The sequence below is a fragment of the Pseudorasbora parva genome, chromosome 18 (genome assembly GCF_024679245.1).
Source record: "Pseudorasbora parva isolate DD20220531a chromosome 18, ASM2467924v1, whole genome shotgun sequence".
In the NCBI taxonomy this organism is placed as follows: domain Eukaryota; kingdom Metazoa; phylum Chordata; class Actinopteri; order Cypriniformes; family Gobionidae; genus Pseudorasbora; species Pseudorasbora parva.
In genome coordinates, this window is record NC_090189.1 from 6,651,433 (window position 1) to 6,677,513 (window position 26,081).

At 38.3% G+C, this 26,081-nt stretch overlaps 1 protein-coding gene across 4 annotated transcripts in view; it reads right to left on the minus strand.

Annotated features, from left to right (window-relative positions):
• Positions 1-16,672, minus strand: part of ntng2b (netrin g2b) — a 113,382-nt gene extending 96,710 nt beyond the window's left edge. Inside the window, exons 1-2 of one of the 4 annotated variants that reach the window (XM_067423846.1) lie at positions 16,398-16,672; positions 14,139-14,865 (exon numbers count right to left, since the gene is read on the minus strand). In XM_067423846.1, coding sequence (XP_067279947.1) covers positions 14,139-14,360 — 222 coding nt within the window. In that variant the 5' untranslated portion in view covers positions 14,361-14,865; positions 16,398-16,672. Of the gene's footprint in view, positions 1-14,138; positions 14,866-15,958; positions 16,183-16,397 lie in introns of those variants that run through there. The other 3 variants (XM_067423849.1, XM_067423847.1, XM_067423848.1) reach the window with 3 other exon arrangements.
• Positions 16,673-26,081: the final 9,409 nt, after the last annotated feature.

The following is a 26,081-nucleotide window of genomic DNA, read 5'->3' on the forward strand; positions in this document are numbered from 1 at the left end:
TTATTAGAGGCATTATAGAAGACTGATTATTAGAGGCGTTATAGAAGACTGATTATTAGAGGCGTTATAGAAGACTGATTATTAGAGGCATTATAGAAGACTGATTATTAGAGGCATTATAGAAGCTTTTATCTTGAGAAAAGGACGTTGCAATAATTAGGTGCCAATAATTGTGGCCAATGCGAACTAGAGAAGAACATTCAATTATTTTACTTCAATGAAAGGTTAGAATTTTGTGAATTTTGTTTAATAAAAGATTTAAAAAAAAGGATAAACAGTGCAGAATTATTTTCACAACCACTTTTGCTCATATTTACCAAGGGTACCAACATTAGTGGATGGCACTGTGTATATTAATTTTGCAGTGTTGTTTGGTATAAAGCATAGACATATTTAGTAAAGGTATCTGATTTAAATAAAAAGCATAGCAAACAATAAAAATAATGAAGAAGCAAACAGAACTGCTAACAGCGGCGCTCACCTGGGGTTTCGGCACAGGTGTGTGTCATGATTAAGTGTAAATATAGCCAAAGGAAGAGCCACTGCAAACACAATTCATGACTAAGATGGCAAAACCTAAAAAAGGCTGTTCTTTAATAAAAGTTCGGCGCGTCGCAAAGGGCTTCCAAACACATTTGTCTTTTCAAAATGAAAAACTACGAGGTCAAAGCTTTGGAAACTTTCTTTATAAGTTCTTGTGGTATTAAGATAAACTGTACTAGTAATCTCATACAACCTAACATGTAATCAATCTTGTTTATATATATATATATATATATATATATATATATATATATATATATATATATATATATATATATATATATATATATATATATATATATATAGATATTATGAAATTCAGGGATGACAGACTGAATATGTGATTGGGACATTCCTGTAGTTGCCTCATTTCAAATATTATCTAGAGAAAGCTTTCTTCGTTTAGAGCATTTGTGATATGTGCAATGAATCAATAAACATGTATGGCTATTTTTGATACAATTATTCATTGATTAATAGTGTTTTGTCTCATGTTTCAGTTAAGGCACTTATAGCACTGATTTTATTTTTTTATTTTTACCATATTTAGAGGTTTTCCACTGTTGTAGCTTATTGCATTAAATTGCATTATTTTAGAAAATATACTGCAACACATTTTCTATATGAAATTCTCCACGAAAGCACGCCCACAAGCCTTTATTCTAGATCCCCAGAACTCTTAAAAGTCTTTTCTCCCTGCTTTCTTGTTTAGTTTTTATACAGATGTATTAGGTCAAACTTTATAGTTGCGCTGACATCAGTGAGATCAGGGCGAGGCGACAGATTCATCCAATTAAAGTAGTACACCAGCCGCCAGCTGTCTATTGTCTTTCTCTGTCCATCTCAGTTCTTTCCATCTTTCCCTTCGTTTCTGTACTGCTCTCTTTCTGCAGTATGTAGTATGTATTCTGTGCACAGTAAGCACATTTTCTAGAATACCCAAATGACTCCTTTTGCCCAAACGTGCAGTACACAACACGATACACTCTTAGAAAAACAGGTTCAATGGGTTCTATATGGAACTCTAGGGTTCTTGACTCAATTTTACAGAACCCTTTATGTCAAAAAGATTCTATATAAGGATAAATGTATTTTTCAAGTGATAAAGTATGTAATAAGCTGTTTAATTTATTTAAAAAAAAACATTTTTAGCTCGCTTATTCAAAACTAAGGTGTATCTTGATGACGCCTTGATTTAGTGGAGCTTGTATTCTGCCGCAGACGAGCGCTTCTGCTTCTTCTGCTCATGTGTGTGTGGGGTAACGCAGTTTTATCATATTACACACATTTGAGTGTTTTGTTATAATGCTACTCTGTGCATTCGCTCTGTGGCACTATGAGACACTTGTTGAACACTGCAGTAAACTGTTGAGCTATATAACAATGATTCGTTTTCTGTCAATAAATGTATCCAAACAGTTGCTCATCTACATAATATTAAAGCGTATTTGGTGTTTCCATAAATCTATGGTAACGCGGGTATGATGTAATTGCCAGGCGGTGTACAGACACGGTCCGTGTCCTGGTTAAAATGGCCGATTTGTTTGGATTTGAACATTCTCAGAAACATTTGGGATAGTGTAAATACAAAAGACAACTAAATATATAACATTGCTCTATTGTGCCTATAAGCCCTAAAGGCATTTTAAGTAGTTTTTTTTCTGAGTGACCGTCACAAAAGTAAAGAGTACAAAACTATAGCAAGGAGAGTCAAAAGGTTGGTATCGTTTGATAGAATACTTTTTAAATGTTTAAAAAAAAATTTTAATGTCATTTAATTAGAGTGGGGCATTCTCATGCTGAGAAACTGCTAATAAAAAAACTGTGTTCAAGGGAAAGGAAATAAGGTAGGGGGATAATTCTTTTTTGGAGATTTTCCTCTACTTGTGAGCTGCATATGGACCAAATTGTGAATCAAGTTGTGGTGATAGCATAAAGTACTCAAAAGTTACAATATTTGGCACCAGCTTTTTATATATCTTAAAGCTACACTGTGTGATATTTTCCCCATCTAGCGGTGTAAAGGTATATGACCATCGAGCGAATAATAGTTTCTGTTCCTCTCAATTCTGATTTCGTTTTAACTCCTACGGTGGCCGATTTAGTCCAAGATTAACATGGCAATCCCCCTCTTCACATTCGACACCGTGCCATCGACTGTTAAAAAGCGAAAGGCAAAGCTTGAATTTACGGGTATGTCCCTCTTTGGCTAATGTACTTTCAAGATGGAGGGGCAACATGGCGACCGGCATTCGAACCCCTCACCCGTGTGTGTTTTCAATGACATATTATAAACTTACGAGAATACTTTATTACGTAAAAGAAGTAAATATACATTAATGAGCACATATATTTTTGAAAGAACTAAGTGTTTTCAGCTAAGAATAAACTAAAAAAGTTACACAGTGTAGCTTTAAAGAAATTCATCAATTCTTAAAAGTATTTTGTTTTATTTATTTGCAAATAACTCAGCACTCGTAAGGAGTTGGTTACAATCAATAAGCTGAGTTTCAAAGCTTCAAAATGATACGTATTTTGTGTTGTTCCATTTAGTGGTTGTTTAGTAATATGATTATGATTTTTTTTGCAGAGGTCCCACTGGCAGCACACTGGCTTAAGGGGTTAAAGGGATAGTTCAACCAAAAATGAAAATGTGATGTTTATCTGCTTACCCCCAGGGCATCCAAGGTGTGTTTGTTTCTTCAGGAGAACACAAATGAAGATTTTTAACTCCAACCGTTGCTCGTATAATGCATGTCAATGGGGTCTAAATCTAATGAAACCCCATTGACATGCATTGTACGAGCAACGGTTGGAGTTAAAAATCTTCATTTGTGTTCTGAAGAAACAAACACACCTACATATTGGATGCAGATAAACATCACATTTTCATTTTTGGTTGAACCATCCCTTTAATGGCTTATTCTGCATGACCTCATTACATCCCTAATATCTAAACTTAAACCCTACAAAAACTACATTACAAACTATTCATAAGCAGTAGATTTGGAGTTTATTGTGGCAAAAGTCCTAGTTAACATTGAATATGTGTTCCCAATACTAAAGTGTTACCGTATGTTCTATTTATTATGAGCGGTATATGAAATTCAGACGTACTACATCCGCTACAATTGAACTGTCATGTGACCTACAGCTTCAGTTGCGTTGATGTACTGCCATTCATAAATCCACGCCAATGGCCTCATGGGATAGTAAAGTGTATAGCGAATGCACACTTCAGGATCTCAGTGGAAGCAGGTTATCCAGCTTTTCGCTGCGGCCTATGTAGAGTTTTCGCATACTATAAAAGCAGGAAAGTATTTGATTTCGGATAATGTGATTCGCTCAACTTGACAGCATGTTTTTTTGCATTATTTAATGGTGGAAAATATTAAACATGCAACGAAGTTTGATGCAACTATTTCACTTGCTATTTTTTAAAAGTAGGCAGTACAGTACGTTCAGTAAACAATAAGTTAGTATTCTATTGTGAACATAAGCAGTGTCTCATTGTTTTCTTTATTCTGTCATATCTCTTCTCCCTTCTTCCTGTTTCCTCCCCCTCTTTCTTCTTCACTTCCCGCATCTCTCTCTCTCTCTCGTTTCTATTTATAGCATTGGCTCATTTGTGCCTCTAAATCAGAGAGCGCTGTTGTGTAGCACGAGGGTTTTTTACTTTTACACACATGCGACATATGTTCACAAATTCACACATCTCATTGTTGCTGTGCACTTTCAGAGATGTATGCATGAGCAACACATGCTTATTTAATGTGTGTGAGTGTGTGTGTGTGTGTGTGTGTGTGTGTGTGTGTGTGTGTGTGTGTGTGTGTGTGTGTGTGTGTGTGTGTGTGTGTGTGTGTGTGTGTGTGTGTGTGCTTCCTTTTTCCGCTGAACTAAGCTGTGATTCCCCCATCATTAGGGATCTCTCTCTTGTTCTCTCACTCTCTCTCTCTCTCCTTTTTCTTTCCAGATAAAATGAACGAAACTCAGAAACCACTTGAAAGAAAACTATGCCACAGGGTCCAAATTTAAACTTTTGTCACATCTGCCAACGGTGGGTGAATTGAATGATTTTAGCGATAAATATGTATTACTGGCCATGAAACTGTATTTTGCATAATTTTATTACAAATAAATGTTGTACCTTTGACAATGGACTCATTTAGTTGTTATTGTGATAAACAGTGCAGGTCATTATCACATTAGTAGCATCATATACTGAACAAAAAAGCCAGATTTCACATAAACATAAAGAGACATTTTGATTTTGGTGGCTTTATGTGAGAAATATTTGTGTATATGTTGTTCTAAAGATAAAAATAGGATTTTTTATATACAGTTTCACTGGTAAAATAGTTACCAGAGTCATTTTTTGTTTAGTAGACAGTTTGAGTTGCATGCATTATATTGCATTTTAAGTTACCAGCCTACTGAGGAGTAACCCTGAAAAGGACATTTTTACTCACATATGCAGCTCAGTGAGTGTTAATTTTGGACCCTGGGCAGAAGAATGCACAAACTGGGACACACACGCACACACACACACACACACACACACTCACACACACACACACACACACACACACACACACACACACACACACACACACACACACACACACACACACACACACACACACACACACACACACACACACACACAGATACACACACAGACACTAGAAAAATCGCAGCTGTTGTGAGATGAGAGATATTATTACAATCAGAATGAAATAATATTTGCAACTGATTTGCGTAATCTGACACATTTCCAAGTGAAATATGCTATGAAAAGAGAAAAAAATGTAGGGCAGGACTTTTATTCATTGGGATGTTTAGTTTATCTATAAGACAGATGGTTATATACTAGTACTCAGTGACATCAAACAAAAAGCAAAGCGATTTTAAATATATCATATCATATAGGGTCATTAAAATATTAAGGTCAAAAATTATGTCCTGAGGGGAGATTTAATTTTAATGATCCATCAAAATATGGAAAAAAACTAAAATATAAACAAAAACTACACTGTAAAAGAAAATTCTCCATGTCTCTATTTGACTAATCACATCTATTTTTTTATTTTTTTTATTTTTTTTGGCCAAATATAATTCCTGTTAAATCAATTGCATCAATTTACAGAAATTAAATTTGGCCAACTGAAAAATTTAGATCATTCACTAGAAAATGTTCAATTGGAGACATTCAATTTTTATTTTTTTTTATTTTTTTTTACAGGGTAGGATTTTACTACGCAAAAAGCTATCAGAAAAGCGTGAATTGACTAAACCATAATCAGTTATTAATATTTTGTTGGTTCTCTTTTGGTCTACGCCGATCAGGCATAACATTATGACCACTGACAGGTGAAGTGAAAACGCTGTTAGTGGGTGGGATATATTAGGCAGCAAGTGAACATTCTGTCCTCAAAGTTGATGTGTTAGAAGCAAGAAAAATTGGTTAGCGTAAGGATTTGAGTGTGTTTGACAAGGGCCAGATTTTGATGGCTAGATGGTCAGAGCATCTCCAAAACTGGAGCTCTTGTGGGGTGTTCTCGGTCTGCAGTGGTAAGTATCTATCAAAAGTGCTCCAAAGAAGGAACAGTGGTGAACCGGCCACAGGGTCATGGGCGGCCAAGGCTCATTGATGCACGTGAGGAGCGAAGGCTGGCCAGTGTGGTCCGATCAAACAGATGAGCTACTGCAGCTCAGATCGCTCAAGAAGTTAATGCTGGTTCTGATAGAAAGGTGTCAGAATACACAGAGCACCGCAGTTTGTTGCGTATGGCGCTGCAGACCAGTCAGGGTGCCAATGCTGATGTAAAAGAAAACAGACCAGGCCACCTTCTTCCATTGCTCCCTGGTCCAGTTCTGATGCTCACGTGCCACTGTTGGTGCTTTCGGCGGTGGACAGGTGTGTGTGCGTCGTTTACCTGGGGAACACAAGGCACCAGGATGCACTATGGGAAGAAGTCAAGCCGGCGGAGGCAGTGTGATGCTTTGGGAAATGTTCTGCTGGGAAACCTTAGGTCCTGCCATCCATGTGGATGTTACTTTGACACGTTCCACCTACCTAATCATTGTGTCAGACCATGTACACTCTTTCATGGAAACGGTATTCCCTGGTGGCTGTGGCCTCTTTACGCAGGATAATGCATCCTACCACAAAAACCTACCAGGACTGCTTCAGGAATGCTTTGAGGAGGTGTTGAATTGGCCTCCAAATTCCCCATATCTCAATCCAATCGAGCATCAGGGCTTATTTGGCAGCAAAAGGGGGGCCAACACAATATGTTATGCATGATCAGTGTATCTTTGTGTGACAGCCTGGCCAAAAATTGTTGAGTTCATCTAGCTAAAGTCAGAACATTCGGAATGTTTAGAACAAGAAATTGTTTCATTAGATGCTCTTTTTGGACTGCACAGGAAGTTGTGAGTGCTGAAACATACACAAACTGTATTTCAAAAGATGCCTTATGTAAAGTTTAATGCAGTAATTTTAACCAGGCTGTCGGTTAACAGTACTCGGTTTCCACCCCGCTTTTCTCTGTCATCTCCGTTTGTCATTTTCTTGGAAGGAGAGATGCTAGGGAGGATCCTCCCGTCTGTTGTAAAGTGCTGACTGTGCCAGCCTGCCCGACCTCGTCATGTCTAGAATGTAAAAGGAAAATGTTCGGGCGCGCTGTGGATGTCTGCTTGCGGGACCATTAAGGGCCCCATCAATATTAAAGAGCTTGGGACGACCTGAGGAACATTCCAGAGGCCAGTCCATTAACGTCGGACTCCAGCACAACGAGACTCAATTTTCAAAGTAACTTTGCATGCCGCAATATTCAAACAAACCGATCTAGATGGGTTTAAAGTGATAGATCACCAAAAATATGAATTCTGTCATGATTTACATGCCATAAAACACATAAAGAGATGTTTTGCAGAATGTTCACACTGTTTTTTTTCACTGAATTTTTCCATGCAAAGCACCATAAAAGAAGTCATAAAAGCAATTTGAGCGCCATATTCCAAGTCATGCAAGTTTGGAACAACATGATCAGGAAATTATGACAAAATTATGATTTCTGGGTGAACTATGCCTTTTAATTGCGTTTGTGTATGTTTGAGTGTGTGTTAGCTTTTCCAGTCCAGGTTTAAAGCTACACTGTGTAACTTTTTTAGTTTATTCTTAGCTAAAAACACTTAGTTCTTTCAAAAATATATGTGCTCATTAATGTAAATTTACTTCTTTCACGTAATAAAGTATTCTTGTAAGTTTATAATATGCCATTGAAAATACACACGGGTGAGGGGTTCGAATGCCGGTCGCCATGTTGCCCCTCCATCTTGAAAGTACATTAGCCAAAGAGGGACATACCCGTAAATTCAAGCTTCGCCTTTCGCGTTTTAACACTCGATGGCACCGTGTCGAATGTGAAGAGGGGGATTGTCATGTTAATCTTGGACTAAATCGGCCACCGTAGGAGTTAAAACGAAATCAGAATTGAGAGGAACAGAAACTAATATTCACTGGATGGTCATATACCTTTACACCGCTAGATGGCGAAAATATCACACAGTGTAGCTTTAAGTAAGAATCCATTGCATGCCACAATATTTAACAAAAATTATAATAGTAATCTAGAGCAATTTAAAGGGAAAGTTAATCCAAGAATTATAATTCTGTCATTAATTACATACCATAAAACATAAAAGGAGATGTTTTGCAGAAGGCAATGACAGTAAATTGAGACAAATGTTATCAGTCTTTTAAAAAGTATAATTAAATATAATATAATACAAGTTGAGGACCATATTCCATCATATGCAAGTTTGGAACAGTATGAAGGTGAATGTGACAGAATTAAATGATGACAGAATTATGAATTTTGGGTGAAATATTGCTTTAAATTTGGTTTGTGTGAATGTCAGAGCGTGTGTGTTAGCTTTTCCAGTCTGGGTTTAAGTGTGTGTGTGTGTGTGCGTGTGCGTGTGTGTGAGACAGAGAGAGAGAGAGAGAGAGAGAGAGAGAGAGAGAGAGAGAGAGAGTGAGAGTATGAGAAAATGGGCCTTCTTTAACCTATAACATTAAACAGATCACTAACTGTTAAGCGTGAGACCAATAACTGTCTGTTTTTTCAGCAGCTTCATTGTGAAGTCTCAATTCCTTCATAATCGTCTGTAGTGAACAAAGTTTGTGTGCGTGTGTCTGTGTACGACATTGCAGTGTCTGGATAATTTGATCAGTGTTGTATTACCTCTTTTCCCTTGACACCGGTATTTATTTATGCTCTTGTTCTCCCTGCACCAGACAGGAAAAAACAACCTAGAAACCACCTAGAACAGCTGCATAGCAACACCTTGGCAACCACCCACAATATTTAGCACTACATAATTTACTCTTCATTGACTGATGGAATATCTTTTGATTCTGGATGTTTTCATCATAATCTCAAGCTGCACCACATGACCTCCTTGCCCTTGAGAATAACCTGCTGACCCTACTGTAAGGGAGGCGAAATTCAACATCCTCCCAGTCCTCAGTTCCTGAGAGCTTGACTCTGCCAAGTAACCCACGTGGGTAAACAACACCTCAGCCTTCTGCTCTCCACGCATGCTGACCTCAGCGGCATTTTTTTCTGCTGCGGTCGGTGACCCGCATGGCAGATCCTGTTAAAATTAACGCTGTTTCAAAACCTTCGCCCCCATGATGGGCAGAGGTTGGCAACCGTTCTGCAAGCCCTGCTTACTTTGCATGGGCCACGTGGCTGGTGGTCAAAAAATGGATCGGGGAACAAACCGGAAACATCTGCCTGAGGTCCATCCCATCCCAGGTACTGAGGACTCATTTACATTACATGAGAAGCTTTCGCACAGGAGGAACCTTTTCATAGTTCCTAGAGCTAATGGCAGAAGTTAGCGGCTTTTTGGCGTGTTAGCACAGCAGTAACTGAGAACTTCTGGAGGAACTAAATTAGCTTCTTCTTCAGAGTAGAGTCTCGCCTGACACAATAGGAAATATCAGTGATGTAAGTGAACACTGATTGGCTGAACGCATGCGATTAAAAAAAAAAAGCCACGTTCACACACAGATTAAAGGCTATATATATATATATATATATATATATATATATATATATATATATATATATATATATATATATATATATATATATATATATACTCAACCAACTAACTTTACAAAAATGGAAAATGGTGATAGATGGACCTCTCAACCTTTTCGTAAGGAGAAAATCCAATGCAAATTTGCTAAGCTAGCGACACTGGACATCAACCACACGGCAAACGCAAATACTTTTTCATATACAGTCTACTTATATTGTATAACAGTTCGATCTAATAACGCATTAGAAAGGACTGTTAAACAGATCGTAAGCTAATGAAGACTGTGAGAGCTGTGTGCTGAGGCTCTGGAGTTCTAGTCATAGTTCACCCAAAAATGAAAATCATCCCATGATTTACTCACCCTCAAGCCATCCTAGGTGTATATGACATTCTTCTTTCAGACGAATATAATCGGATTTATATTTAAAAAATGCCCTGGCTCTTCCAAGCTCAATAAACGCAGCAAATAAACTGCCCAAAAAAGTGCATTCATTCATTATAAAAGTGCTCCACACGGCTCCGGAGTTTAATAAAGGCCTTCTGAAGTGAATCGATGGGTTTGAGTAAGAAAAATATCCATATTTAAAACTTTATAAAGTAATTATCTAGCTACCTCCAGACCATATTTAACGTACGGAAAAAACGTAACTGGTGCGACGTTGAATAAAGGCCTTTGCGCACTGAGTCCGTAATTCGAATGCGAAATTTACGCACGTCAGAAAATAAATTCGACCTCACGTTATGTCAATCACGCTTGCACACCGCCTCCGAAACTTTCGTCCGTCAAAAAAACAATTCGGAACAGGTTCGATTTTCTGCGTTTTCGCATCCGTAAAAAGAGAGACGTTTTGACAACTCAGAGGCACCATACATATTATCCCAGCAAAAATACTACAAATATTATTATATCACAGCTATAATTATAGCACATCAAGTCTCTGTAAAGCTGTGCGTGTGTGTGTGTGTCTGTGTGTGTGTGTGTGTGTGTGTGTGTGTGTGTGTGTGTGTGTGTGTGTGTGTGCCAAATGTCCCCACAATGTAATATAAACCTGAAATCACCTACATTTGTCCCCACAATGTAAATGGATTTATAAACATACTAAATGTAAAAATGTAAAAGTGCAGCATGTTTCCTGTGATGGGTAGGTTTAGGGGCAGGGGCAGTGTAAGGGGATAGAATGTACAGTTTGTACAGTATAAAATGCATTACGCCTATGGAAAGTCCCCACAATTCACAAAAATCTAATGTGTGTGTGTGTGTGTGTGTGTGATCGGATCAATAGACATACTGCCAGGTGTTCGGGATCAATTGATTCACGGAAATTAGTGGTCTTCTCTTTAAAATGTGGCTCCAGTATCGCTAGCAAAGCATCAAACTGAGCCACTGACACTAAACTTTGAATCGGTCGGTCTGGATAATCCCGCTTGATAAGGGGAAACTTTCCTTCCTCTCTACGCGATCGCAGGAGTGGATGAACCCAATATCTCCTCAGGACAAACAAATCATCCTCACTAGATGCCGCTTTGTCTTGTTTTGTGTTTTTCCCCCCGCAACGCGTTCATTAATATGCACCGGACTCAGTGTGCAAGGTCTCTGTGCGTGACGAATTTTTCCGATCACGAATACGAAAAAACGTATGCGAAAATATCGGACTCAGTGTGCAAAGACCTTAAGTGTTTTGAACTGCGAGAGGCGTTACACTTTATTTGTAAATCATGGGGTAATTTTCAGTTCTGGGTGAACTGTCCCTTTAACTATGTTCCAAGAACTACCCGTTGCGAAAGGGGCTGTGGTTCAAGTGACCCAATTCTGGACTTTTTTCCTCTCATGTGGCACAGATCAGATAAGACCCGCGAACATGTAAGCAGGAAAAAAGCACATGGGTTCCGATATTCTCAGATCAGTTTCAGGCCTCATTCATATGTGGAAATAAATCTGATATGAATTGGATATGTGCATTTGCGTCAGCCATGTAAGCGGACAGATCGAATATTCCCCTGTCAATGCAAGTCGTATATCATTGGAAAAGTGACAGTGGCGAATGACGCCAACTCCAACCACGATCACATTACACTTTTCAGTGCCCAGATTATTGGAGTATGTTTTACAAGAAAAATATTTCAGTCTTTCTTCTTCAGATTTTCACATTTAACTTAATGTGTTACTTTGCAGTTTCTTTGTGATAAACAGTTTCAATTTCTGAGTGAAATTAGTTTTCACACCATTTTTTTCTTGAGTGTATGCAAACTCAATGCACAAGCAGTTGATCAAATGAATGAGTGCGACTGGTAAGCAGTAATCTTAACGTGGTGAGCGCCCACTTACTAGCTTATAGGAAAGTCAGTTACGTCTACTGGGAAAACGTTACGTCACTAAATTAATTGTCTTTGTCAGGCTAATGAGCGGAAAAGGCATGCAGGAAGAAACACATCACTGTCACGCCTGCTGACCACATGACATGTAAACTTTGAACTTCTGGTTGAGAGAAGCAGGAATTAGCATGTTGTTTATTTATATCACACCCTACTTCCCTATTTCACACACTTTCTGTCCTAAATAGTATGCAGGATCAGAAGTAGTCTATCCCCCGATCATGGCATGTTGACAAAAACAGGCAAAAGTTGTTGGGGTGGTCTATTTTTTTTTGGGGGGGGGGGGGGGGGGGGATCCCACAACACTTTATTTTACAGTGTGTTACATGTACTTACCATATTAATAACACCAAATTATGCATAATTACATGCAACTAACCCTTAACCAAACTAACTAACCTAACCCTATAGTAAGCACGTGTTGTTAATTAATATTACTCAGTACTTAAATATATAAATATACTGTAACAATAACACCTTCAAATAAAGTCTAACCCACTATTTTGGGTGTCATAGTTACATTGTACTTACTCAAATAAGCACTGAGTAATAATAATGAACTACATGTACTTAAAAATGGTGGTTATAAATGAAAATGCTGCGTGAACTCAACCAATCAGCATGTTCAGCGGCCAGTGGGAAATTTTTACCTGGAACTTCATTTAGACCCTGATCTCTGCGATCGTAACACACAGAGTACCACCCCCAAAGTCACTAGCTCCTGGGGAAAGTTCTTGCGGTTGAAACGTGGCTTAATGTGCTGATTTGCTGCTCAATACTTTTTTTTTATCATCATCAATGTTGAAAACAGTTTGTTTCATGTTTTTGTGGAAACTTATACTTTTTTTCCGGATTCTTTGATGAATAGAAAGTTCAAAGAACAGCATTTATTTATAATTTGTAACATTATAAATGACCAATTCAGTGCATCCTTGCTGAATAAAAATATAAAATGTTTTTTGAAAAATCTTTTAGAAGGTAGATTATTTTGTTCATGGGAAATTTTTAACATAGTTTTTAAAACATAGTTTCCTCCACATTATTAAAGGGTTAGTTTACCCCAAAATGAAATTGAAATTGTCATTAATGACTCATCCTAATGTCGTTCCACAACCGTAATTCGGATCACCAATGTCACGTGATTTCAGCAGTTTGGCACACGATCCGAATCATGAATCAATACGCTGATTCATAACCGTTTGAAACTTTATTTGAGGATTGAAAACAAACGCGGAAGAGAAGACAATGCTGAATAAAGTCGTAGTTTTTGTTATTTTTGGACCAAAATGTATTTTCGACGCTTCAAGAGATTCTGATGAACTAACTGATGTCACATATGGACTACTGTGATGATGTTTTTATTCCCTTTCTGGACATGGACAGTATAGTGTGCATACACTTAGATACTCTCTCAGACTAAATCTAAAATATCTTAAACTGTGTGTGAAGATGAACGGAGGTCTTACGGGTGTGGAACGACATTAGGGGGAGTCATTAAGGACATCAATTTAATTTTTAAACTAACCCTTTAAAGGGGTGGTTGCGAGCGATTTGACTTTTTTAACTTTAGTTAGTGTGTAATGTTGCTGCTTGAGCATAAACAGTATCTGCAAAGTTACAGCACTGAAAGTTCAATGCAAACGGAGATATTGTCTTTTAAAGTTACGGCAGTTTATTGCCAACAAAAACGTCCCGTTTGGACTACAACGAGCTTCTTCCCTGGTTGGTGACATCATAAACCCTTTCTAGTCTCCGCAGATGTGACTTCTGCCCGTAATGGTGAGGGGCGTGGCGTTTCCGGACAACCTGTGCTTGGCACTTCAGCCAATAATACAGGAAACTACATTTGGCCATCTGACCAATCTAAGACCATTGCGTTTTTCAGAGGGATGGGCTTCATAGAAGCAGGAAGCAAACGAGCCGTTCAAAGGACAGTGGAGACAGCGGTGTGGAATAAAGGGAGAATATAAGAAAAATACAGCGTTTAAAAAAAAGAAGAAGTATTGAGACATGTTATACTGCGCTCCATAAACACAACCAAGCCTAGAAAAAAAAACACAGAACCACCCCTTTAACAACATTGTATTTCCCAGAGGACTCACCAGAGTGCAGAATCTTTCCGGCGGGTTCCCACAGGTGATGCCCGGCGGCTCGACGCGGATGCGCATGTACTCCTTCATGAACTGGGCTTTGGGTTGGCACGCGTAAGGCTCCCACAAGGCGCCTTCGTCCGTGCTCACGAGGGACTTGCACAGGTCGTACTGGCCTCGGGCTCTCGCCAGCACGTGCACCAGCAGGTACAGGAGTCCCGCATGCGCACGCATGGCAGGCACGTGTCCGAGAGCGGGTTTCCGAAGGTCCGGAGAAACGGGAAAAAGGGACCACCGCGGGTTCAGAGGTGGGAAGTGTTAACATGGAATGGCAGCTGTGGTCAGGTTAAAACATCCCATAACTTCGCCACAGTCATGCTTTCATTTAGTCCAAAAGCAAAAGGTCAGATATAAAGAAAAAATGTGCATACACCTCTTTTGCTGTTATGAGGTTGAGGGAAATTCTTGTAAAGCAAGTTTATTGTTGTGTGTGTTGTTTGCACTGAGAGGGCAAGTCTTACTTCTGTGTGTTTGGACACTGTCCTGGTGTGCTGGGTCAAAGGTGCTGGTGCTTTTACTCGGACTTACATCCATAGCAGCTTCTGGACTGCGTCAGCACAGAGCATATTTATGGGCTGAAGGTCTGTGTCCCACACATGAGGTGTGTATACCCCTTTCCGAACTCAGAAATATCCGCCTGATGTCATCGTTCAGACTTCAGCCGCTGCTGTCCGTGGTCCTGAAAACAAACACCACACAGTTTAGTGCTTAACTTCACTGCTGTTTTCTTCACTCACACACAAGCACTTGATGTGAGCCTGTTTTTTTTCTAGCAATGCTTTCTGCTGATGGTCTAATTTGCCAAACCTCCCCTAAACAGACGTTGCATGTCATCCTGTGAACCACCACCAGTCTGGACAGATGGCTGATCTCGCATACAACACGAGTCTGGAGTGAGGAACATGCGTGGTACATGCACACACACACGCATATTTAACTGACTGAAATTATATAAGACAGGACTTCAAGAAAGAGCAGAGGAGGGGGTGTGCATTATATATCAGGCAGATACTATGCATACTGATGTTGTATGTTAAATAGTTTCCTGAATGAACCACGTTTCCATTGGGAAAAGGAGTGAGGAATGGTCTCACATGTGCAGATACGCACATAGTGATGGCATCAATTTCGAAGCTTGCAAATGCAGGGCAAATATTTTGTCAGGTAATGTAAATATTGAATAAACTGGTTTTATTCAAGTCAAAAATATATCAACCTGATTACATTAAGACATGTTTAGGTTTGATCAGGTAGCTTAGAAAACATCATATTTTAACAGACAATTCTAGTTGTTTTATTTCATAAAATGTATATTATATTCAACTTCGTAATGCATACTTTTAGGTCTAATATTGTTTACATATTTTACAAATAAAAATAATTCCCTGCACAAAGCATTACATTTGATTAGTGTTTTTAATATATATATATATATATATATATATATATATATATATATATATATATATATATATATATATATATATATATATATATATATATATATATATATATATATATATATATATTACTACTTCAATATTTAGTGTTACCGTAATGATTGCAATATCGTCACCGTGGCAGCCATAACTACAACACCAGTTTTTACCTCAGATTTTACATATTTACAGTGCAGAGTAGTACATAACAGCAAAATCTCACTCCTGATGTTTCTAATTCTCCTTTCACCACTACTCTGATCATTTCAGGGATTCATTTAGCATAGGAAAGTAATTAAAACTGTTAGATATTATATTTCTGTTTTGCCTCACGTGAAAACGTACAAGTTCCACTCGCTGACAGAACAGGCTACTCCTCCATAGACTGTAAAACATCTCAAACAAGCCTCGATATTCCTCGTACACACCCTGGAGGTAATCCAACATCCGTAATGTGACACAAAACGTGACTAAAGTTGCTAACTGTGGTAGTTTAGCATCAGATAACAGTTTTAAATCGCCTCTCCTCTGCAGAGTGGACGGGGTGTGTCGCGCGCGCGTCCCGCCTGTAAGAGGAACTGCGAGACGGAGCTCCGGTAAAACACGTTCCGCGGTGCAACTCGGTAAGAGAACTGCTTTTACGTTTAAACTCGGGCAGAAACAACTTTTGGGGCTTTCAAACACTAATCAAAAGTGAGAGACTTTGACAGGCTCGTTTCTGAAACGGGAGCCGCGTTCATCCGGGTTGCTGAAGTAGTTGAGATGGACTCACCCGAGCGCTCGAAACGGCATCGCTTCCCGCAGCGAGGATGCGGTTCTTCCGTGTTTGTTTTTTTATTATTATTCCTTCCTGCCGGAGAGTTTTTTTTAATGCACACTCTGTCGGTTCGTCACGGGAGGACGGTGCCCTACTTCTGCAGGAGATGCTGAATTACTGGAGAAGGGTGCGTGCGCGCGTGTGTGCGAAGTATCCAAAAGTGAGAATATGGACTTGTAGTGCGCGTGCTGTCTACTTTACTGGATCAGATTTGCCCTGTGTGTTCAAGGGCAGAAAGCTTCATGGCAAATCTCCCTCCCCTCTCTCCCTCTCCCTCCCTTTCTCTCTAATCCATTTAACCATCACTCTCAATCACTATCTGCGGGTTTGAGTCAGGCTGGCCCGGCTGTTCTACTGTCTTCTGAGGGGCTAAAACTAAACCACCCCACTCTTGAGGCACCAGGGAATCCGCATTTTTTTACGCACTTCAGACCTCCCTGCTTGGGGAAGCCTCTGACGGTTCACATTTGTGTTTATTTTTTTATTTTATGGAGACTCACAGTTTCCTTGGACTTTCAAGAATGCTAACACATAGAAATTCAAGTAGCCTACCCTTTTGATGCGCTAAAATGAAGCTTCTTTATTGGCCTTGATGGTTCCATTAAGAACATTTGACATACATGGAACCAGGGGCGTTGCTAGACCCCTTTTACTGGGGCACGTGCCCCAGTATAAATCTGCTGTGCCCCAGTAAAATCTCAAGCTTGAATTTTGACATTTTATTATACTTGTCATTTTCAATGTATTTAGATTAGATCTGTATGCAACGTAACCAAATCAACGCAGTTTAAAAGTGCACTATGTAGTATTTTTGCAGTAAAATATCCAAAAACCACTAGGCCGGTGTTATATATTTTGTTCAGTTGAGTACTTACAATATCCCAAATGTTTCCAACTATTTGTAAATTGTGAGAAAATTGCTATTTTAACTAAGGACCGGACGTTTCATCATAGCGTCTGAGGGAGTCGCCTGTCAATCGCGTCATATCTGCGCTACCCTCGGCTTCTGGTTTTATTTGGCAGGAGCGCTTTACTCTTAGCAGTGTGAACAAGTGAACGCACGGAGTAACGTCATAACATCATTTTCAACACACTTAAATGTATCTAATATGATAAACAGAGCTGCATTACCTCATAATCATAACTGGAAGAGGGGATCAGTGCAGGCGCCCGGCGAATGTGCCCCGTCCCGTCATAATAAAAGTCCCGGTGCTCTTGAGGCGGGTATTTGTGTAACAATCGCTCCAGCGGCCGTGCTCAGGTCCACAACACTCGGTCCTGCTCTGCTTTACACTACAGTAACGTTAATAACCGCCGAGTCCTATTTTCCACCGGCTGTGAGGTGAAGAACACATGTCCCAAGATGCTGCGCTCACACTTGGCGTTATCAAACTACGCCTTTGTTATGAATAGGCGACCTCCATTGGACGGAAAGTTGCATAGTGCACCTTTAACAGAAAACCGAAAACAAACTGACGCATGAAAGTTCTCCCCGGTTGTATTACTTCCATATACAGTAGTATGCCTGATATGTCATAAAACATGCTGAGAATGTAAAGTATCAGAGTTTCCCATACATTTATTTATCTGTGGCGCCCTGCCACAATACCAACACTGACTGCCACAAATTGATATCAGAGCTCGATAAGGTTTTGTGTCCTCATCAAATATGTCTGTTTGCGCTGTGCAAAGAGAAGTGCACGATCAGCTCCGCATCTCAGTTATCATCCAACTGCGGCCACAAATGGGCGTTATCGCACTGGTGTGGGTTACCGTTTTGCAGAATCTGCTAGCTGTCAACATCTGGATTAATATATTCAACATTTGCTAGTTAGTTTTTCTCAAACAGAAGCTTCAAAATAAGATCTATCATCTTGCAACATGGCATCATGACTTTGTGTAAACATACACGCCGCTTTCTAAAGCCAAGTGGCATGTTATCTGTGCACATTTTGAGCTATTATGTGTGTGTGTGTGTGTGTCCACACAATGTAAATTGATTTATAAACGTACAGGATGTTTTTGAAAATCTAAAAATGCAATTTCATATCTGCACAGTTGTCCATTACCACATTTTTCTGGATTTGTAATGAGCGTTTGTAAACATATTTTCCACCAAAATAAATGCTCGACTGCAGTTTACATCAAAATAAAAGCTCACTCTTTTATTTCCAGTGCATTCGTTTTACAATATATTGCTATTACTCTCATAGGATTTATATTATAACTATTATTAATATTACTATTATGGCGTGTAAGAGTCCCTTTAAAGTTGAGTTTCAAGTCAAAAAAGTCGAGACTTTTTCTTTGCTCAATTTGCACACTGAATATGGGTTTGAGCTCTGAATTTTGAACTCTTAAAGTGCACCAAATGAATGAATTCAACATTAAAATGCACAAAATGTTCCTCCAGGGGGGGCATGCCCCCGAACCCCCCTAGAGGGACAGAGGACAACCACAGTTTCACTAAATCCTATGGGAAATACTGAGTATGTAGAAGATACTTAGATCAATATTTTTTATAAATAGGCCTATTAATATCTCTACACGTTTACATCCCTCAGTACTTGTTGCAGTTTACGAATATTGGGTTAAGCAAAAGAAAATGTGTATAGTGCATTGTGTGGCACACTTCTTGCTTTCAAAAAAAATAATAATAATGAGGAGCCTGTGCCCCGGTAAAGCTGTATGACTAGCAACGCCCCTGCATGGAACCTTTCAATTCCGCAAAATGTGCTTTATAGTGAGAAAAGGCTCTTTAGAATTGTAAAATGTTCTTCACTCTATTGCAATAATGTTCTCTGGAAGGTTCTGTGTGGAACCAAAATGTTTCTTCTATACTGCAATAGACTGCAATATAACACTGCAAAAATCACCTTTTGGAGCCTTTAATTTTAAGAATCCTGCAAAAAACTACTGAAGAAACTACTATTTTGTTGGGTTTAAATTCACTTTTTGAGTACCTAGATAATGTGTAACTGTACCAGTGACTTAAAAAAAGATAACAGAAATGTTTGTGGGTTTAAAATGATAAAACGCTATAGGCTACACTGGGGCTAAAACCACACCTGAAAAAAATGGCTTTTCACTATTCCCATATTGTCAACATTTATGGAGAAACAGATTTGGTGTGAAAATAAATCATAAAAGGGGTCTATTTTGTTTAAATATCTTTTATATATGTATGAGCTGACAAGGTGGGCCAAAATACACATTATTTACACAAATTCTTTATATAATAATATGTTTTAATAATGTCTAAGTTAATACTTGTTCAAAATGATCACTTTAACAAAGTTTGTACTATTCTCTGTTTATATCGATAAATAAAATCATTCATTTTTGTTAAAATATGCTGTCATTAAAATATGTTAATATAAAAATATATTTAAAAAATGCATAAAAGTAAATTATTTAAAAAAAGAGTTTGTGTAGTTTCTGTAAGATCCTGAAAGCATTTAAGGAGATTCCATAATAAGTTAATAAAGATTTACAGGAGTAACACTAAATCATTTATTATATGAAATTATTAATATCATATTTTTAAATATAAAGGTTTCATTATAAATATGGTGATTATCTTTACAGTGGACACCCAACTTAATATATTGATATTTACCATATGAATCTAATTATGTCATGTCAACAAAATAAAAAGTAATCCAGATATTATCAAGTTAATTATTGTGTACCAAATACCATTTCATTTTTTACGTATTCTTCCATTTTTGAAAAACTGTTGCTTTACGGTGAGCAAAACAAAAAATCACGAAGAAGACATATATATTCACCAGTTTTCGCACTTTTTTTTTTGCTACTTAAAGGTGAAGTGTGTGAATTTTAGCAGCATCTAGCAGTGAGGCTGTGAACCGCATCCCCCAACGCTCACCCCTCCTTTTCAGAGCACATAGAGAAACTACAGGGGCAACACAGGACAAAAATGTAGTCAGAGACAGCAGAGAATGACTAGCGTTCTGTAGAGAAGTTTGTCCCTTTTACGGCTACTGTAGAAACATGATGATGCAAAATGGCGACTTTACTGTAAAGAGACCCGCGGTGTGTGTAGATAGAAATGACTTATTCTAAGGTAAAACATTTTTTTAGAAAGGTTCATTATGTGAGGTCTTTATACACCACTGAAAACAGAGTTATTATATTGCATTTCTGTCAATAGATCCGCATAAATACTACACACTGGACCTTTAAATCTACAACATTCAAATATTAGATCAAAATCAGCCGAATTTTCATGTGCATCTTGAAAAGCGGATGTTTTGGAAAGTGCTTCGGCAAGTTTTTCTGCCATCTAGTGGCTGAAAGAGAATAAAATCAATGGAGCCTTTTACCCTGGTGCGCCTTTAGCCCCGTTGTACGCTACGATGGTGAAACATTTCTGGTCGTTTGTTGTTACAGATACACCTGTGGTTCATCTATAGGAAACCTGCGTGATTTGACTTCGTACATCCAAGAAAAATCACCAGAACACCAGTTGACTGAAAAACTAAAAAAAATGTTTTATAAAAAAGATCCTCTAGCCTACAGCATTTGAGACACATGCACGTACAAACACTTGCTTTGAAATTTTATTTATGCAATGATTATGTGCAGTGCGGCTTACTTTTTGGGGTCACTGCCCCCCGGTTTCACAGACAAGTCTTAAAGTGGTTGTTGATTTATTTTCTTTTTTAACTTTAATTAGTGTGTAATGTTGCTGTAAAGTTAGGACGCTCAAAAATCAGAGCAAAGAGAGATATTTTCTTTTAAAGAAACTGCTTTTTAAGGACTACAACTAACTGTTAAGGGACTACAACAAGCTTATTCACAAGTTAGTGACATCACTAACCCTATAATTTACATAAACCCCGCCCCCAGGAACACACAAAAGAGGCCATGTTGAGAAGAGGAAGAGTTGTTGTAGTCGAGCACATTTGTGAGTCTGCTCAAGCCGTTGCATTCGTCTTTTCACATTTAATGCAATACAGTACAAACACAAATGCAATAGCATGTCATAAAAGCAAAATGACAACATAAGTTATAACTGTAATTAAACTAAACTATCTGTAAAAACGCATTTTGAGAGACGTTTTGACAACTCCGAGCCACCATACATATTATTCTAGCAAAAATACTACAAATATTATTATATCACAGCTATAATTATAGCATATCAAGTCTCTGTAAAGCTGTGTGTGTATGTGTGTGTGATCGGATCCATAGACATACTGCCAGGTGTTCATTGATTCACGGAAATTAGTTGTCTTCTTTTTATATTAGATAGTAGGAGTGGATGAACTCAGTATCTCCTCAGGACAAACAATTCATCCTCTCTAGACGTCACTTTGTCTTTGCGTTTTTTAAAATATGGGACTCAGTGTGCAAAGACCTTAACTCCACATCAGCTACATAAATTCATCAACTAACCATTCAGAAACGTCCCGTCTCATTCTACATCATGTCACTTCTTTGTGAGTCTTTCCAACATTTTCTGACTCCGATTTGAACATAAAAGCCTGAACAGTGTCGGATATTTTCAGTGTGTGTCTGCTTGAATCAGAGTGTAATCGAGCTGCTAACGTTGTGCAGAATTGAGGATTGTGTAGAAAGCTACAAACATCTTGGGACAGTCATAGATTCTAAATTGACTTTTAAAAAGAAATGTGAGATGGTTGGTAAAAAGGGCCATCAGCATCAGTTTTGCCTCAGAAAGCTATCTAGATTTCACAGTGACAAATCTAAGATGACCCTTTTCGATCGGGCATTCATTGAATCAATCCTGTCATTCTCTGTTGTGACGTGGTTTGGTAATTTGTCTTTGATGAACAAAAAATTCTTTGAATCAAATTGTTAGGTGAAGTAGGCAAGTAAAATTATAGGAGAATCACAATTTAACTTAGCAGATCTCTACTCCAACTATTTATAAGGCAAGTTTTAGAGTTTAAGAGTTTTCGCACCCTTTATATGATTAGCTCCAGCTCCTCCCCTCTGGATGTCAGTTTGTGACCTCTAGGTGGAGATAACACTTATGTATCTGCAGCTCATTATTAAATGAAAAAAAGCAGGAGATGACATGCATGGTTATTTTATATCCTAGATGGATGTCGAGGGTGTGTGTAAAAGCACACTGTCATGGCCTTTTTATATATTGTTATATTTATAGTTATTGTATGTATTATGTTTTATGAATTGTCTTAAGGATGGATTGCTGAATCTCCTGACTGTGCAACAAATTTACCTTGGGGTACTAATAAAGACACCTTGACCTTGACCACGAGCTATTGAAGCTCCGCCCTCTTCTAGAAAGGGGGCGGGAGCACCAGCTCATTTGCATTTAAATGGACACACTAAAACGGGGTGTTTTTGTTCACTCTGAAAAGGTGACAATTTTAACATGCTATTAAAATAATCTATGTGGTATTTTGAGCTGAAACTTCACACTCTGCAGACATCAGAGACTTTTTTTACATCTTGTAAAAAGGGGCATTACAGGACCCCTTTAAGCCTAGTCCCAGATTGAGCTGTTTTAAGCAATTTACACTGCCTTGTTTTGTCTCAATATGCACACCAGGAATGTTTTTTTTTCTAAGGCACATTAATAAAAGATACTCAAATATCCTAACTGAACTAAGGCCTAATCCTGGCTTAATCTAAGCCCTGTGGAACCAGGCCTGTGTGTTCTGATATGCAATGCAGTATGACGTATTCTCGTTAAAGCCAACAGGTCAGCTGTTTTGACTTCGTGATTGGTCGATAGGTGGAGGGCGGATTTTCAGGCCAAAACACAACATGTCCACATCAACATCAGTTGAGGGCTGCAACAACAACTTTTCAATGACAATATCCTGGCCAGACTACTGTTGTCAGTGATATAAGTATTTGAAATTAACAAGATTTCTTAATGTCTAGTGACATATCAGGGCCATTTAATGATTCATTGAAATACATTTCTAACATACAGTTCATTTAATATAAAACACATCCATTATTGCTTAAATGGGAATTGCATTGTTCATTTTCAATCCTTCAATCAGCCAGTCTGAATTTGAACCCACAGACATAGATCAAGAGAAATGGTTGATGAAAATAGTCAATTCTTGGACAGTCAATATTTGTTTTTCATTGTGATGTTATTTTAATGATAATTAGTCAAATTCCCCTCAAGATTCCCATTTATGTATCTGGATATTTTTGTAGATTTTGTAATTCTCTTTATTTTCAGGGTCGATTCTCATATATCATCAAATAAATATACTTTATAAATACATAACTATACGTTATGAATGAACGTAATCAATAATTTGTTTACTAAACGGAGAACTTCGTATATGCATTCACCTTTACTAGTTCTCTCAAAAATGATGATGGTGTTGGTAAGTACTCTGTGTGTCCTGCAAAGATCGTACTTTTTGTTCTACTTCTTCCAGCGTGCGTGCAGTTGAGTTCTGTTGTCAACTATGCGTCGCTCGTCACTTATTTCGTTGCTCTGATTGGTTGTAGATCTATCCAATTGATAGCAGAGGCATTTTCTTTCCTGGTTCAGTTTAAACACCCCATAATCAAAGCCCAATGGAGCATCAGACTCATATTCTGTCTAGAATCTATAACTAAATCAGGCTAGAGATGTGTATAATTTTTTGGATCATAATGCAAAATTTTTAGTGCCCAAATCAGTTAATCGCATTCAAAATAAAAGTTCATGTTTACATATGTGTGTGTACTGAGTATAATTATTATGTATCTATAAATACACACTCATTCATGTATATATTTAAAATGTTTGCATGTATATTCTGTATATATTTTATATAATTTAATATTTGACATATACATATAACATTTTTCTAAAATATAGACATGAATGAGTGTGTATTTATATACATAATAATTATACTTGCACACATATATTATGTAAACACAAACTTTTTATTTTGGATGTGATTAATCACGATTAATCGATTCTGACAACACTAAAATTTCTTAAAAGTGCACTATGCAACTTTCCGTCCACTGGAGGGCGCCTATTCAAAACAATGGTGTAGTTTGATGACGCAAAGTGTGAGCGCAGCATCTTGGGACATGTGGTCTTCACATCACAGCCGGTGGAAAATAGGACTCGGGCAGAAATCACGTTCATGCATGCGGTTATTAACGTTACTGTAGTGTGAAGCAGAGCAGGACCGAGTGTTGTGGAGCTGAGCACGGCCGCTGGAGCGATTGTTAAACAAATACCCGCCTCGAGAGCACCGGGACTTTTATTATGACGGGACAAGACACATACGCCGGGCGCCCGCACTGATCCGCTCTTCCGGTTATGATTATGAGGTAATGCAGCTCTGTTTATCATATTAGATACATTTAAGTGTGTTTAAAATGATGTTATGACGTTACTCCGTGCGTTCACTTGTTCACACTGCTAAGAGTAAAGCGCTCCTGCCAAATAAAACCCGAAACCGAGGGTAGCGCAGATATGACGCGATTGACAGGCGACTCCCTCAAACGCTATTCTGACACGTCCGGTCCTTAGTCAAAATAGCAATTTTCTCATAATTTACAAATAGTTGGAAACATCTGGGATATTGTAGGTACTCAACTGAACAAAATATATAACACCGGCCTAGTGGTTTTTGGATATTTTACTGCAAAAATACTACATAGTGCACCTTTAATGATCTTCAAATAAGCTGCATTTATATAATTTTTTTCACTTTTGGGGTGAAATATGAACTGGGTATATGCTCATGACAGGTTTCGTGAGATTCTCACTTAGAGTAGAATACTATATGGAATTTTTGTGGAAATTTGTAGTGTGTTTAATATTTCAATATATATTAATTTTTAAAAGTATGTGTGATGTTAAAGAAAACAGAACAGAGAGAAAGAGAGAGTTGGTGTGATTCTGTGCTCTGGATGGTCTGTGTTGACAGGAGTGCGGATCAGATCGATAGTTTGTCCTTGCTGTGTCTCAACGGAAAGATTTCCGCATCTCTCTCTCTCTCTCTCTCTCTCTCTCTCTCTCTCTCTCTCTCTCTCTCTGTCTCTCTCTCTCTCTCTCTCTCTCTCTCTCTCTCTCTCTCTCTCTCTCTCTCTCTCTCTCTCTCTCTCTCTCTCTCTCTCTCTCTCAGAGCTGACTTGACTTTCCCCCTCTTGACACACACCCAACCTCTCCATTACCACTAAAAAAGCTATTTATAAAAATGTTATTGTGCATTAGAAGCCAATGATTGCTCCAAAATGGAAAGCGAAGTCATTTATAAATGATTCCAATTAATCCTCATCTGAATGGTTTGACCTGAAAACACACGACAGGATTATCCATCTTCAATTAAACGGGAAAAGGAAACTCCATTATCCCATCTCTGTAATGACGTCACAGTCTGCCGAACTTTGCTGGGCTCTGCACGTCTGCTGAATGAATCAGAGGAACTGCGTAATCCACTGGCACCTGTCACAATGTTGACATATCATGCCGTAATAAGCCATAGATTAGGGATTAATCAGTGAACTCAGGCCAGAGCTTATGAAACTTCCTTACTTGTGAGGTACTTAAAGGTCACAAACTGCTTGTGACCTATAAAAAAGAAACTGAATCAGCAATAATGACATTAGCACAATTTGGGACTAATTTGGGAGTAATGTTTACTT